This window comes from Astatotilapia calliptera, chromosome 18, assembly GCF_900246225.1.
Source record: "Astatotilapia calliptera chromosome 18, fAstCal1.2, whole genome shotgun sequence".
Classification (NCBI taxonomy): Eukaryota; Metazoa; Chordata; class Actinopteri; order Cichliformes; family Cichlidae; genus Astatotilapia; species Astatotilapia calliptera.
Genome location: NC_039319.1, coordinates 22,969,425 through 22,985,323, shown reverse-complemented (window position 1 = coordinate 22,985,323; position 15,899 = coordinate 22,969,425). Strand labels below are relative to the sequence as shown.

General features: G+C 40.9%; 1 protein-coding gene across 5 annotated transcripts in view; it reads left to right on the top strand.

The window, feature by feature from the left end:
• Positions 1-15,899, top strand: part of pde4ca (phosphodiesterase 4C, cAMP-specific a) — a 40,806-nt gene continuing 24,907 nt past the window's right edge. The window contains exon 1 of one of the 5 annotated variants that reach the window (XM_026149869.1): positions 1-554. In XM_026149869.1, the coding sequence (XP_026005654.1) occupies positions 292-554 (263 nt within the window). In that variant the 5' untranslated portion in view covers positions 1-291. Of the gene's footprint in view, positions 555-4,334; positions 5,455-14,051; positions 15,269-15,899 lie in introns of those variants that run through there. The other 4 variants (XM_026149870.1, XM_026149874.1, XM_026149871.1 and 1 more) reach the window with 4 other exon arrangements.

Genomic DNA, 15,899 nt, shown 5'->3' with positions numbered 1-15,899 from the left:
TAGGAAGAGACAACAGACAACGGAGCTGATAGAGCACAACTGAAGGTAGAGAGGTAGCTTTTGATTTTCTGAGCAGTCTTGTCTAGTCCATTTTAGATTTCAAAAACAGGTTTTTATTCTTGAGATCTCTGAGAGAATTTTGGAGCAATGATGAGCAGGACCAGATCCTCACCCGTCTCATATGTCATGTCACACAAAAGTCTTTAAACAAACCTGACGACAACATTTTTCAAAGGGAGAGCGAGCAAAGAGGGAGCGATCGCTTGACCACTGACCATCTATCTATTCATCATGAACGACCTGTGCTCCGAGAGCTCCGAGGAAGAACAATCTGAAGTCGATGAGACCCCCCGGGAACAAAAGCTGTCCCGGCTTCCCGTGATTCAGCTCATGTCCAGGACCGTAGGGGGTTCCACGGGAGGATCTCCAAAGGTTTCACCCAAGGATTCGCCGCGCGGGTCTCCTCGAAATTCCCCGCTGCTCTTCAGGAAGCTGCTGATGAACCGCAGCATCAACCTCCAGAGGCGCCGCTTCACCCTGGCCCACACCCCCAGGTAGAGTTTATGACTGCAGCCAAGATGATATAGATGACAGCTGTTGCACTTTGCATTATTCTCACTCAAAATAATGTAAAAAAAAAAAAAGGTTATTTTTCGCAGATTTTGAAGATGTGTTAATGTTATGCAAGTTCTGCTCCAAATCCACCAACTAGGATTCTTATCATTCAAAAGCCATCTATTCTTATCGAATGTTCACATTTAGCACATCATTTAGACATGGCTGATGCATATGGAGGGGGGTGGGGGGCTATGTAAGGGTTGTTTGGTGCTCTTTGCTGTTCCTTTTGGTATTTGGTAAAGAACAGCAGCCTTATGGCCAATCTTTACTCCACTTGGTTGGAGATGTTGATGCGTTCAAGTGTATTTTTGTCCAAGTGTTTCACACCACAAAAATGGTTGCCCTGAAGCTTATCTTATTAAAGTAAGACTGACCACAAGATGTTCTTATATTCATGCCTTTCAGTCATGCCTGCTCTCCTCTGCCAGGATAAAACTAGCCTTTTTTTTTGGTAAGAAAGATCTAATACAAATTTTGTTCTCATGATGTGCATTTTTTTTTAAAGTTTCATTTCCATAAATAGACCTGCCCTTATTTACTGACTGCACATAGGTGCGTGGTTCCTGCTTGTGTTTAGCTTTTTCTTCTTTCTATGAAATCTGCTAATTATAGAATTCATTCACAGCAAAGCTGCTGATGAGCATTGAGTTTATAATAAGAGACGCTTTTCCAAACCCGCTGTCAGCTTTAGTGCTGAATTACCAGGAGTGTTTTTCCTAAGCTTTGTTCACCTTTTGCTTTCCATCATGTCAGTAAACACAGCTCAGCGACATCCTTGTTGTCACAGGATCAGCAGTTTGTTGTTCCACTTGTTAAGGACACGCTTCAATCTTTCAACAATGTCTTCTTGTTTAACAGCCGCACTTTTTAATCGCTGCACTCGCTGCGAAAGCACGCCTCAAACAACTGGATATTTCCTGCCGAGTTTCAAACACCTTAAATTTATTCTTCCGTTGCAGCGGTCATAAATCTCTTTGGAAACAACGCAGCAGTCTCTCTATCAGGCAGCGCTGCTCTGGTACCTGTTGATAGCTTTAGTTTTATGATCCGTTATTGAATCACGTCAGGCTCATGATTTTATTCTTTTCAGTGCAATTTAAACATTTACCTAGTCCCCCAATTAGATTGCATTTGACCATAACTTCTTGAGATAGGGAGAATAAACAGGACTCAGGCAGGACTGTGTATTTCTCTTCCCTCACACCTGTTGGTGTCCTCAAAAGAAGAGCCTGTTGTGGAAAATTGTAAAGCACTTTAAAAAGCAAATGTCTCCAGTGTGTACTCTGAGCATATAAACACTCAGATGTAGGCACCATGCAAATCGGCGCTGTTGCACGGTGTCTCCAGCTTGTTGCACTGATGTCAGGCACATCCACCTCAGTGAAATCAGATTAAAAGCTCGAGAGAAACTCTAGCTGGTGCTGTAAATTCCTGCCTTACTTTTATTGGCAGGAGCATTCCTACGAGAGCTGGGTGCCCCGTAGGAAATCTAAACATGCAGCATTTAAACGGTGGTGTATTTGACATTGGTGGATATGTTTCTATTTCAGAGTTTATTGTAAACTGTTTAATTGAGCTCGGGGTGTCTGTTAAAAATCTAAATATTAGAGGAAAAGAAGTCAAGTGGACTTCAAGGCTCAGTCTTGATTGTCAGATATCTGGAGGGCAGCGCAGATACTCAACATGTCAGGCTTTGTTTTACACAGCTCTGAGGCCAGGCCATTGAGGAAGTTTCCGCCTGCAGTGTCACAGCTCAAATAAATGGATGGACATGAGTTATTGCAGGATGACTGGCAAGCAGGAAGAATTAAACAAACTGGGGGTCCGGCGGAAAATTAATGTCGCAGGCCGCTCAAATATAGAACGTGCGCGCAAATTTATTTTCACTTTGTGTCTAAGTTGATGAAGTCTCTTTTTCCCCTTCAGAGACACCGAGTCAAAAGGATTTTTTTCCATGAAAAACTTTTAAACATTCAATAAACTTTTTTTTCAAGCCAGCTCTGTGATGACAGGTTTTTTTTTTCCATTCAGTGTTTCAGTCACGTTATATTAATGGAAATAAAAACTGTCCAGAAAACACGCAAATTGTTGCTTTATTTATTGGATGTATTCATTTCTCGAGCAGGAGTTTTTAAAATAAATAAAGCAGCGTTATCACTTGCAACTAAAGTGGTTTCAGTTTGCAGATCGTCGACTGTATTTCTTTTTAGAGAAGTGGCTGTGTAGACAGGTGACAAATTAAAGGGGAAAAAACCAACAAACTAAATCCTAGCAAGGTGTTGTGCCACCATGATCTGCAAGAGCACTGTTCAAGTCTCTGGAACTGATCCCTCCTTCGGTGCTTTGTTTTGATGATAATACTGGAAAGCTTTGAACTTTCCCACAGGTGCTAAACTGCACAGATCCGGTGTGAAGGGAAAAGGATGTGATTGTTTTCATGCTCAATAAACCGTTCAGGGATCCCTCAAGCCCTGCAGATGAGAGCACTTTCATCATGGAAGAGATTACTCCTCTCAGAATACACATTTTCATTTGTCCCCCATTTATAGGTGATGATCCTGACTTATTTCTTTCAATTTGAGCCACTGAAGTAATAATCCTGGGTCACTACTTCCATTAAAACATGGGTACATTGTTTATTTAAACCTTGAGCTTCTGCATATGGGTCATCTGCTCAACCCAGTGAGCTGCGCTCGCAGCCTCGACAGAGGTGTATGTTAAAATAGCAGAAGAAAAACGTGTGGCGACGCTGAGGATCCTCAACATGCATTTCCCCTTCTCTTCCACTAGAGGACATTAAGTTGTGAGATGCGGGCAGAGAGCCTCTCCGGAGGATGCATTTGTGTTTCTCTGATGGATCTGAGTCGGGGAAAGAGACATTTCCTTTGCTGGAGTTCGACTCTGTGGGGACTCAAATATTTTTAGGGGGGAAATGAGATGAAAAATGTTTTTCTAGCCTGATGCTGTTGAGAAATGTTGTTACTGGATCAGAGAAATTTTCTTTTCTTTCTTTCCTTTCAGTCTTGGACTGATAAGTATTAAGAGTAATGGATGGATTACAAACAGTCTTAAGTTTATCGATGTTCCAGCAGAAGGTTTAGCAGCCTGTAGTTGTTTAAGTTTTGCATTTTGATTGTTTCTTTGTTTCTGAGAATTCTTCACTTCCAAGTCGCTTCTTAATTAATTAGTTATTGGAGTAATGACCCCAAAACTGTTTTCCTTCTCATTAGGAAATATTTCCTCTTTTACTAGAAAACTTCTCTGAAATATTTCCACAATTACATGTTTCACTGTACCCCCCCCCCCCCCCCCAAAATAAATAAATAAAATGAAATAAATAAAAAAAGATGGACTTATATTTATGATTTTAAAATCATAAAAGCTCAATATTGGAAAAGGAAACCCAATTTTTAGTTGTTGTTTTTTTTTTCACCAAAAGAAAAATGATGCACTCTTAAAATTCTTCTTTTTCACTTTAAAACATAAAAAAAATAAATTTTTAACACAAAGTACCTTTAATATTAGTCCACTTTCACAGGCAGTGACCATCATTGTCCACACCCTCTCTCTTTGTGCAAGTTGCTCTCACTCACTCTCTCCCTCTTTACCACACAGCACCCTACCCACCTCTCTCTCCCTCCCTCTCTCCCTCTCTCTCCCTCTCTCAGTGGAGACAGTGTTGTTGTTTGTTGTTTTAAGCCCCGGTTTGGTCCCACCACTCTCAGGAGAGAAGAGAAGAGAGAGCAGACTGGGACTACATGGGACAGCCCACTCCAGGGAGCATCTGATGGGATTATAACACTCTTTCCAGCTTTTTTCTTTCTTCCTCCTGCTCAGAATAACTCTACTCATTCTGTTGGTAGTCCACTTTCACAGAGGCAAAACTGTGTTGAGGTTGTCGGACCTGACTTTTAAAGATAAAGAATACCTGGAGGTTGTTGGTGAGGAATTCGGCTTTGACAGTTAGAAGCTCACTTGGACGAATTCAAGCTTGGTGTTTCCTATTTAGGAGTATGAAAGAGAGAGAGAAAAAAATACAAGAGAAGCGTTTATCTTGGCACATCTGTGGTGAGCCGAAAGGAGAACCAGTGAGGAATTAGTCCCAGATGAGCACTGACAGCTGACACCATCCTCAGTTTCATTAGATTTGTTTCGGCCCCATACTTTCACATACAGTGAGGCGATATGCTAACTCGCTGTGCGATAGGTCTTTAACAGCCAAGACTCTTTGCCTTTTTAGGCTGTTCACGTGCACACACTCTGAGTTGAACCTTTCTGATTTTCCTTCCAAACAAATGGACATATCCGTACAGCTGGGACCCAAACCAGAACAGCCAGTCAGTTTTTTCTTTCTTATGCACTTTGGTTCATGGATTTTGCACTGAGGTGGAAGTGAATCATTTCTAACAATTAGGTTTTATGTGATAAACGCAGACTCAACAGGCCTGGCTTATTGTTGCTCTCACTCCCATTCTTGCTCCTGTCAGGTGCAGCTGATGAGTTTTGCTGTTTTGCATGTTGCAGTTGTTTTGCATTCGTCCTTCTTGGATCTGCTCCGTCCCGTCAAGGGAACCTGCCTCCTGATGCCATAACTTGTGACGGCAGTCGACATAAAGGAATTTGTGCAGACTCTCTTTCTGATTCCAGACAGTATGGGGGCTTTGCTCGAACGGCAGAAGTTATTTTTCTTTATTGACGCAGAAGCTGGTGCTTTGACGATTCTCTAAACTCAGGCAAACTTTTTTTTGAACCCGCCAATAAAATGATGAATAAGGATTCTCGCTTTTCAAGGAAGATGCACAGCAACTTCTCCACCCGCAGGCACTCATGCATTGGGTATGTATCCAGTTGTGCGTCAGGGGTACTGTGATTGCGATGATCTTTAGTGATGGGCAGTGTAGGCAACACGAGTTTGCAGACATTCAGGAAATATTGGAAGCTGGCTTGTTTCTGTTTCTGGCTGTATATAAATATAAAACACAAGCTGATGGGAAACAATTAGACACCTCGTCTCTGTCATCGCATCATATCGATTTGATCATCTGCTCATTCTTTGTTGTGTATTTTTTCCAGTAGTTGCCATAGTTCATGCTTTAAGGTAAAATGTATTTGACTCAGTGCATGTAATGCTGAATCTGCACCTGTGTGCTGTTTAAAACTCTGGATTAACTTAAATCCAGTCTAATGCCCGTTAAAACTAACGCAAGTGGTTGTGTGTGTGCCAGAGCCAGGGGCTGTTGCTGTTGGGGTGCAGGCCTTGGGTGGCATGCTGGATCAATGTCTATGTTCTCTGACGTCTCTCTTTGTCGTGGGACTCAAGCCAAGCTGTGCTGTCTGCGTTAGGCACGGTATCATCATCATGTGGTGCAGGACTTTTATGTTTTATAAGAGCAATGTCCATACGAGTGGCAGATGTGGGAGACAACATCTGTGTTTTTATGTAGTCCTTTAAATAATCTGTCAAATCTTACAGTACAATCGTGATAACTTACTGGGGAGACTGATGACGTGAACACCCGGCGTAATTGGAGATGTGCGTAATCAGGAAAAATGTCTGATCTACTAAATCTGTGAAAAAGACCACGGAGGACACTTTGTTTCAATTTACAGACATAAAAAACAAAAGAAAACAAAACAGAGATTTTAAATTGTTAAAATAAGAACTTTGATGCACACCGTGGGGAACCTGGGGACCTAAATGACTCCAGATGTAGTGGGGAGGGTTAATCTTCTTACTAAAAACACCCATTTTGGAGCTGTTGTGGATTCTTTTCTTTTTTTTTTACAGTGCAGTATGCATTGCAGCAAACTTTTCTGAACTCTGGGCATAAGGCATGTGCCTCACGAGTGTCATCCGAACTCCTCCAGCTGTGAGCCTGTTTGGATCATATGAGGAGATCAAAGCAGGAGATTTAAGACCACAGCCAGAAATACAGAAGCACAGAAGGGAACAGAACAAGCCTCTATTCTCTTATTACCTGATTTGTACATTGAACTTTCTGATTGAAAAAAAAAAAGAAACCCTGAAAGCATTTAGGAAGTTTCTCTTTTTAAGCACAAGTAAAGACGGCGACAAGTTTATTTATTGTGCGATAATGAGAAGAAGCCATTGCGACAGGAGTAATAGTTCTGAAATTAATTTAGATAGATATTTGAAATCTTTAGGAAAAATAATATCTCTGCCCTCTTGCCCCACACACACACACACACACACACACACACACACACACACACACACACACACACACACACACACACACACACACACACACAAACACAGACAAAGGAGTCTGTGTTATCCAAATGTGACCATCACAATAATGACACTCTCATCGTCTTTTGTACTGACAGTACCAGGACACTATTCATCTTCCCCCCCTCCACTTCACTCCTTATAACTTTCTCCACAACACACAACACATTTTTATGGCTTCTCTGGTCGTGTGTTGCATAAAAAAACCCTCATCATGTCGCTGCATTAAGCGAACATAGCCGGAGACGAGAGCTCTCAGACGGTATCATGAGAAGATAGTTTGAGGAGACGCCATTAATGTGAAGCAGGGAGTGATGGGGAGAGACATGGTGAGGTGAAAGTAAGAGATACAGCAGCAATGGCTGACCGAGTGGAAAAAGAAATAATCTAAAGAAATGGGGGGAAGGCACAGAAGAGAGGGTGGTGAAGGAGCGATAGGGTGCTTGGGTGGAGATAGGGCGGCTTTTAGCACAGATAACGAGTGCAGTAGTAGACTAAGAGAGACAGCAGGCTCCCAGGCTGAAAACACAATATAACGATACTCTGTAGACATGCTTAGAAATGTTGGAAAGAATAAAAAGGAAAACAAAAAGTGCCATGTAAGGTCACTCAACCAAAGGTTAACAGTGTCAATGTCAGAGGTCCCAATATAGCTGCTCGTCCCCCCTCCACAACAAACACACGCCCAGATTAGTCAATAGGGCCTGTGTGAAGCTGCTCTGTGCGTCACTGCTGTACTCCATATTTTCAGCATGACTGATTTCCCCAATCGCCTCCAGAGCCTCATCGATTCCCGAGCAGCGGCCTGGGACAGCACTAATGCTGCCGAAACTCAGCACCAGCTGCTCTACTGTATTCAGAGTGCGAGAGGACGTAACAGGCCTTTCTTTTATCCAAACTTCAGAGAGGATCATTCGGCAAACAAAAAAAACCCAATAAATAAATAAATATATAAAACAACTTACATGATTGTTTTCCAAGAGAAAGTTTAGATAATTACTGATGAATATTGGCATTTCTTAAAAAACCCCACAAACTTTTTTTTCCAACACAATCTGTGTGTCGACAATACCAGGCCGAATGGTTTGCTACCACTAGAGGGGGAAACCGACTAAGTTATACCGAGAAGTGCTGCAGAACGAGCGAGAGTTCAGTGAACGACTGGGAGCTGTGTGCATTTGATGCATTATAACTGTGTTTATAGGCTTTTTTAGTTCCACTAAACAGACTCCATGTTGTGATTGTGTAGTGATGCTGTATTCACTACATTAGATTACGCATTGCTCTGTGTGACAAGCTTTTTGTCTTTCAAATTCACAATTTTACTAATTTGACTACTTTTATTTCTGAATCTCTAGATGAGTCGTTACACATCGAGGGCCATCGCTTTTATTCTTATTCAGTTTGAAGGTTTTAAGAGTCTAAAACACTGCCAGACAAAAAAAACAAAACTGATCCTCACACTTCACTTTTTACTAAATGGCTGCTTTCCAAACAAAGGTCAACTCTAACAGTGTAGTTACAGGATGATCGGCTGCATTTTTAGTTTCTAAAAAAAGTACATTTATTGTTCAGTGAGGTATTAATTTACTGTATGTATAACTAGTTTTTTCACAAACCTTACTGCAACAATTGTACCCACTACAAACATGGACGTATTTATTGAATATACGAGGGTCACATAGTCGGCCAGAGCGATGACACTATCCTTTCTGTCTGTTCAAAGAAGTTTAGCTACACATTTAACCCTTGAAATGTGATGTTATTATTATTAAGAAAAAGAAGTGCATTTCCAACAATATGTTTCAGCCTTTCCACGTCACATATAAATGCTGCTGTAGGAAATGAAAGAAATGTGTCAGCACGACTGTTTGGACTTAAACTGTAGGAAATACATATGTAACTGTAGGAAATAGATATATAACTGTAGGAAATACATATGTAACTGTAGGAAATACATATGTAACTGTAGGAAATAGATATGTAACTGTAGGAAATACATATGTAACTGTAGGAAATAGATATGTAAAGTTACAGGAGAGAGTTCTGGTAACTCATTGGTTGACTGACTTGTAATTAGAAAACTAAGAAAAGGTCTGTATCAGCAGAAAATGCTATAAAACGTGTGAAAATACAGTAAAAGTCCACATGTTTAAGCCCTCGTTTACATTTCCTAAAGCCATGGAGTGTGCCAGATTTGAGTCTTTAATAGGCCAATTTTAATCCCCAGGGCTTAAGTTTGCCATCCCTCTCTTAGGGCGTATGCAAAGTCCCTTTTTTCTTATTTATTTATTTGTTTTTTGGCAGAAATAAGATTCTTTTTTTCATACATTTTCCTAATTTTTTTTATTCCATAATCACATCCTTGGTAAAGCAGTATTCACCTGAGTGTGCACACAAGCCCATGTGCTTATTAATGTGAGTTTTGTGTGTATGCATTTGTGGGTTTTTCATATGTGTGCGTGTCTTTGTTTGCGCAAGTTTGTCATCCACCCAATCCTCAAATAAAATGAGCCTCAAAAGCAAGCCGTCGTGCTAGCAGATGGCAGCCTAATGAATCATGAGGTGACACACTAGCCTTTACTACAGTACACGGTGTAGCATGACGTTGACATCACAGAGACGCCGAAAGTTAAATATAGGCCACAAGCAACAGCCAAAGCCTGACACCTGGTGCTGCTTCTTTGTTACATGCTCAATATTTTTGATGACATTTAGCCTGTGAAGAAATAAGTTGAACTGCCTGTTTTTTGGGAGGGGTTTTGTGTTTTTTGTGAGGAGGGGGTGGTGTCAGTTTTGCAGTTCAGGTAGCTGTGAAGATGTGTAATTGATACGTATTCAGCAGCATGTAATTCCTTTAAAGGAAGCAGTTAGTTTTGTGAATATTCCTTCCTGGTGATCCTGTTACATGCCGTGTGTGTATGTTTGTGTGCAGCTGCTTTAATAACACTGCTAAACTTTGCTGTGCCAATCTCAGTCAACACATTTAATTTACGACAAAAAAAAGTGTACAAAAGCTTAATTTAGAACATTTCCACTTGATTTGACATGAAGTCTGGGTGTGAAGGTGTGTTCACACCCAGATGTTCTGCACCGGCAAATTTAGGAGGACAGCATGTGACGTCTAACATCTGTGTGATGCGATCAGTGCAGTTTACTTACAGAGCATTTCCTTGCTTCTACAGCGCAAGATATAGAAGAACAAACTGTTTGCAACCATCTGTTTTAATTTTGTTGGAATGAGATCATGATAAGCATTGAGCAATGAGAGGGCATTACTTAATTGCTTTTAACTCTTTTTTTGGAAGCAGTGTGGCTTCCACACATACCCACATATTCAATTTGAAGGTCATTTTTCACTTGATTGAAGCTTCTATCTAGGACTAGATGTTATGCAGGTGTGTAGATTTGTCATCTCTGGATGACAAAGGCAAATAAAATGTCCATCTTTTGGAGAACTATGTCCTACATATTCTGCAATTTAAATATGTCCTTTTTTGCATTTTTTTAAAATAAATATTTTGGGGTTTTTTGCATTCATTTAAACATCTGGTTAGTTTTAGCTACTTTTACAAATCAGAGACGGTGTGTTCGCTGACAGTCGGCTACTTTGACACACAGTACTCCTCGATGACTTCAAAACAGCTCGTTATTCAAGAATGATAACTATTCGTTCGTGCGTCCAACACATGATGTCACGAGGCTTGCTTTGCAAATAGTGGACTATTAAATCCACCACCACATCAGCCAGAATCTACCATTTTGTGAGTTCCAAAAGTGACCTTGTAACATCGATTCGGCCTTGGCATCCAAGCGCTTCGGAGCTCGACTCTCTTAAGTGGGGAAGTGAAGACACTGAGCAGAACCAAACATTTAATGTCTGTCTTTCTTCAGACATCAAGTCTCTTCCACCACCAGTGACGCAGATTCATGAAACACTCTGAAATCCTCTGGTATGCTGCCAACCAGCAAGTGTGTGTGTGTGTCTGTGTATTCATGTCCACTCTAGATTACAAAGAACAATGCTCTTGCACCGTGTTGTATAAGCACTTTCAATTCTTCTAACTGCACATGAAAACAATTTTCCTGTCATGAAAACGTGTCAGAAAGTGCAGAGCCTGTAAAGTTTAATTCATAGCACAGTCTCATCCCGCTTGCATCAGGACACTGTTCATCCCACAGGGGATCGAGTCTTCCCTTTCATAAGCCTGGCTTGGACGCTAGTACAATATTTGTAGTGTATAAATTCACAAAGGATATTTGTGAATACAAGCAGGAAACTAGACTTAGATTTGGTGACTCCTTCATCAAATAATGATGGATCTGATTCTAATACTCTTCCACAGTCGTTCCTGCTCACGGCTAAATTTGAATTCACCGTAGTCGGTGTGATTGGATTTATAAGCTGTGACCGTTCCTAGTTCAGTCTCGCCGCAGCTGTAATGCAAAGCAGTATTGTATGTCTGTTCAGATTGTGGTTACGATTGGTCCTTTTTGTGTGCACCTCTTCAGATTTCCTTAAATGGAAGTTTTTCTTGACTACCGCAGACACAGAACCTTTGTATTATAGTAAAGGGTCATATCAAAAACTTTGACTGCATGAGCAAACACTGCAGTTGTAATTTGTCTGTGCTGTGTGTGTGTCTCAACCAATGGAAATATAAAGTTGTAATATAAAACCAAGGCGTATGAAAAAAAAAAATGAAACGACCTTTCTTCATTTAGGGTAATAAGATTTTCATATGTATGTAGCAGAGCAGTGGTCCTGTGATGTGTTTTAAACCCTCTGGCCTCTGAAAGGAGCCTGGTTCATATTAAAGGAAACTATTGAGTCTATATTGTGATACTTTTATTTCCTTGCATTTTCTTTTCCATTCTCACCTATTGTCTCCGTGCTAACGGTTGTGAATTCCATGATGATGAAGTGATGCTATTGATTGATTTGCCAATTTAATTGAAGCATATCATAGCGCAGAATGAAGCACAACGCCATTTATGGGCATGTGTTTTGTGTAGCTTGACAGTAAGTCGTCATTCCTCGGGTCATTCTATGTCTGCTGGGCTTTTCGCTCGTCCTGGTTGTAGCTATGAGTTTTTTTTGCTCACGATTCTTGCGTTTTAAACAACAAAGTTATAGGCACACAAACACATTTCTGATTTCTAGCTAGCAGCAGGTGGTTTTGCAAAGATTCAAGTAGCTTGAAGATGTTATCAGCAATGTCTGTTATCACACTTTTTAATAGCTCCTGTTGGCTTGTTTTAAATTTAAATATTGACAAAAAAAAAAGATTGACATAATTTCATTAACATGAATTCATCCTAATCTTAAAATAGCTTCTTTTGGTCATTTAGCTTACGTGCTTTCATTGAACGTAACAATGCAGTGCTGTCTCGTGCAACACCGACCGTGGTTATTCAACTTTAAAATTTCATAAACAGAATGAGCAAGTGACCAATAGTGTAAACTAACCTCTTCTAAGGCTGGGGGCTACACAGTGGGGAAATGTTACACAGGTGCGTATGCAACAAGCATATACATGGTGTGCAGCATTGTGAAAAGGGAGGGGTGATGATTTGGGCTCATTTTGCAGACCTGGGCACTTTGCAATCACTGAGGCAACCATGAATTCCTCGATATAAGTATTCTAGACTCAAATGTGATGCCATCTCTCTGTGAGCTCAAGCTTAGCTGAATTGGGTTCCACAACAGGACAATAATCCAGGGCACAAGTGGTAAATCTACAACAGAATGATTTAAAGAGAAAAGAGTTGAGGTGGACCTCAACTGGATTAAAATGCTGTGGTGGGATCTTAAGTGAGTTGTGCAAACCTCCTTGAACTGAAACAGCAAAGAAAAGTGGGTCAAATTGTTGGTGTGGAGGAATTTGATGAAGTCATATAGAAAGCAGTTACCTCAAATTATTGCAGATAAATGTGATGCTGAATCATGGGGTGTACAAAGTTTTTAAGAGGAGTGCATAGATTCCTGTGAAGACTTCATTTTTCACATGAGTGCTGCAAACAGTACAGTTTAATAGTATTAATACTACAAGCATATAGTTAATGATGAGCTCCTTGGTTTACAAATAACATGGATATGCTAAGAACTGCAGTTTGTGCCAGAGCAGATTAGAGGCTGATCGATTTATCAGCGGAACGACGTTATCAGCAAATATTCTCTATTTGTTTATCTATTTTTTATTTATTATGGCTCATAAATGCAAATGTAATGATTTATGGTATGACGATAACATCTTACGAGTGTTCATATTCTATAGTTTGTCCACCAGAGGGCACTCTGCAAAATTCCGTGTTGGCACCAACCTGCTGATCCAAGCAGAGTCGGCAGAACATAAATGAGTAAATGAAAAAGTACACAAAACAACTCTGCTTTTGTTTTTTATGTCTGAAAAAACAGAAAATATCAGCGGATATATTGAAATATCAGATATTTAAATCACCAAATATCTGTATTGGTCCTAAATATCTTGTATCTGTTAGGCAGAGCAGATACACATGTTGTCCATGAATTGCTTCTACTTCTTTGCTTGCAGTTTTAGTTAGTTTAAAAAAATATATACTTATTAAAAAACACCACAGTTCATATCTTTAGGCTGCAATGTCCTATAGTCCAGCTTTAGCACCTGGTCAGTGGATACTATTACAATTAAAACTGATATTCAGTACCAAATGCTCTCTAAATTGTAACAAGGAATTATCAAATTATTAAAAATTTTACAAAGCTGTTTGTCCTCAGTGAAAAACAACCACATTTAATCTGTCTCTGTCTGTAAAATAGCTGCCTCGTGTCTCATTTTGCCGATTTCTTGTTAAATATTCTTCTATGAAAGATTTCGTTTGGAGACAGAAAGTTAACCTAAGCTAAGGTTTCATATTTACTTTTCACATTTATGCTCTTCAAATACACAATCTGTTTAGGTCATGGGTGACCTTGCGTGTGCCTAAGCCTGTGCATGAGTACATATTGTGTGTGTGTGTGTGTGTGTGTGCTTGTGTGTGTGTTCTTCGTTCTCAGCAGTCCGTGTCCCAAGAGCTACTTATTGTAATACCGTATCACACTCATCCTGCCATCAATCTCTTTACCTAACACATACATGGCCTCCCCAACACACACACACACACACACACACACACACACACACACACACACACACACACTGTGCCCAACGAGAGAGTGCGATCCTGCAGTGGTATTAAGATTGTGTAAGAGAGAGAGCAGGAAGGGGTTAAAATGTCTATAACATTTAGGGAAGGCAGGGACTGTGCTGGCTCTTCTCCCGCCCCTTTTCTCAGCTCTGACCTCACTCTGAAACTTGCTCCCCTTTAAGTCTAATGCATACACACACACACACGCAGGCACGCATGCACACACACACACACACACACACCTAGAGACACTTGTTGAGTCACATGCCTGCATACACACTTGTTCAGCAGTGCACACGCTCACCAACACACACATTTACACAACCAGCTTGTACAGCTCTGTGCACATTCTGTGGCACGTCTGAACAAAAAGTACACACACACACACACACACGCAGATGACAGGACTACTGTGACAGACTGGAGCAGGAGAGCAAGTTTGTCCAGGGAAAGGAAATAAGTCTGTTTGTTCGGTGATTAAAGGTGTAGCAGCCAAAGGGGGTAGGAGGAAGCACAGGGAGAGAAACAGAAGACGAGTGTGTGAGAGAGAGAGCAGACAGACAGAAAGGGAGAGGGGGAAGAGGGCAACAGTGTAGCGTTACATTTAGACCCAGAGCAAAGACAAGATGTACATGGGGGACCGATTAATGGAGCTCTGCTGAGAGTGATGAAAAGCTTTTTCTACAGCCTGCAAGGCAGACAGACGTGCAGCTGGGAGAGTGCAGCCTGGAGGAATTCAGGTGATCAGGACAGATTACATTCAAAAATTTATACGTATCATCCCAGAGAAAGCAAATCTTCACCAGAATACAGGAGCGACAGCTTCGCCCGGGGCGGCAGATTCCATCGTGCCATTCATCCTGGCACTCCTCTGGAGCCGCTGGTCATAGTGCTGGTGTCCACTCCTGCCAGAGGTAATGCCACCTCCCGGGAAGCCGTGGAGAGCTGGACAGCCTGATCGAGCGAGACAGACGAGGAAGCGGGACGGACTTTACAGAGATGAGAGCGGCCACAAGCTGAGGAGAACCAAGAGAGGGAGACAAGCGGAGTCGCCAAGAAGAGGAGGGTGAGGACGAGTTACAGAGAGTAGGCTAAAGAAAAGATGAGTGTGCCAACGAACTGTGGGTTCTTTTACTCTGTGGAACGGAGTATCACAGTGCGGAGTGGGAACATATGGGGATCACCGTGTGCTGTCAACAGGCCTATTGACATCATGCAGAAACGCAGGCGGTAATTAAGAGCTATGTTATTTACTCTCGGTGCTTTTGTCTTCCTTTTTTTTCATGTCTTCTTTCATCTCTTAAACACACAGACATACACAGCAAACGTGTCATTATGCAGATGTGCATGAAGTTGTGGAGCATGGGTCTACTGGTAAAACTGGCATTTATTGAAACCAAAGTTTATTTCCAAGTACCTAAAACACTGCATCGCTCGTAGGGTATCACTGTCTATTTTTTTCTTTTAGATCCTTATAGTTCAAACAGGAACATACAGGAGTGACTCTAATGGGATTAAAAAACAAACCTCTTTTTTTGTACTGTATATCTGAATATGGAAGTGTTTAGACTTCAAACTATTTTTATCAGCTGCAATATTCACAAAAACATTTTTTCTTTATCAGTTGTTTTGGTCCAAATCAGCATTTCCTTAAATATATATATTGTTTTAATCACATTTCCTCTTCAGCCACTTTCAGGCATTGTTCCAGATGAGAACAGTGCCCGCTGTCGTGTCTTTTTTTTCATTATGAAGACATCTTGCAGCTTTCAACAAGAGTCAAACTAAGAGAGGGGAAAGGGCTTGTGAAAGTATTAGCTTTTGGATCATTTGAATATTGCAGTATATCCTGGTTGGGGGG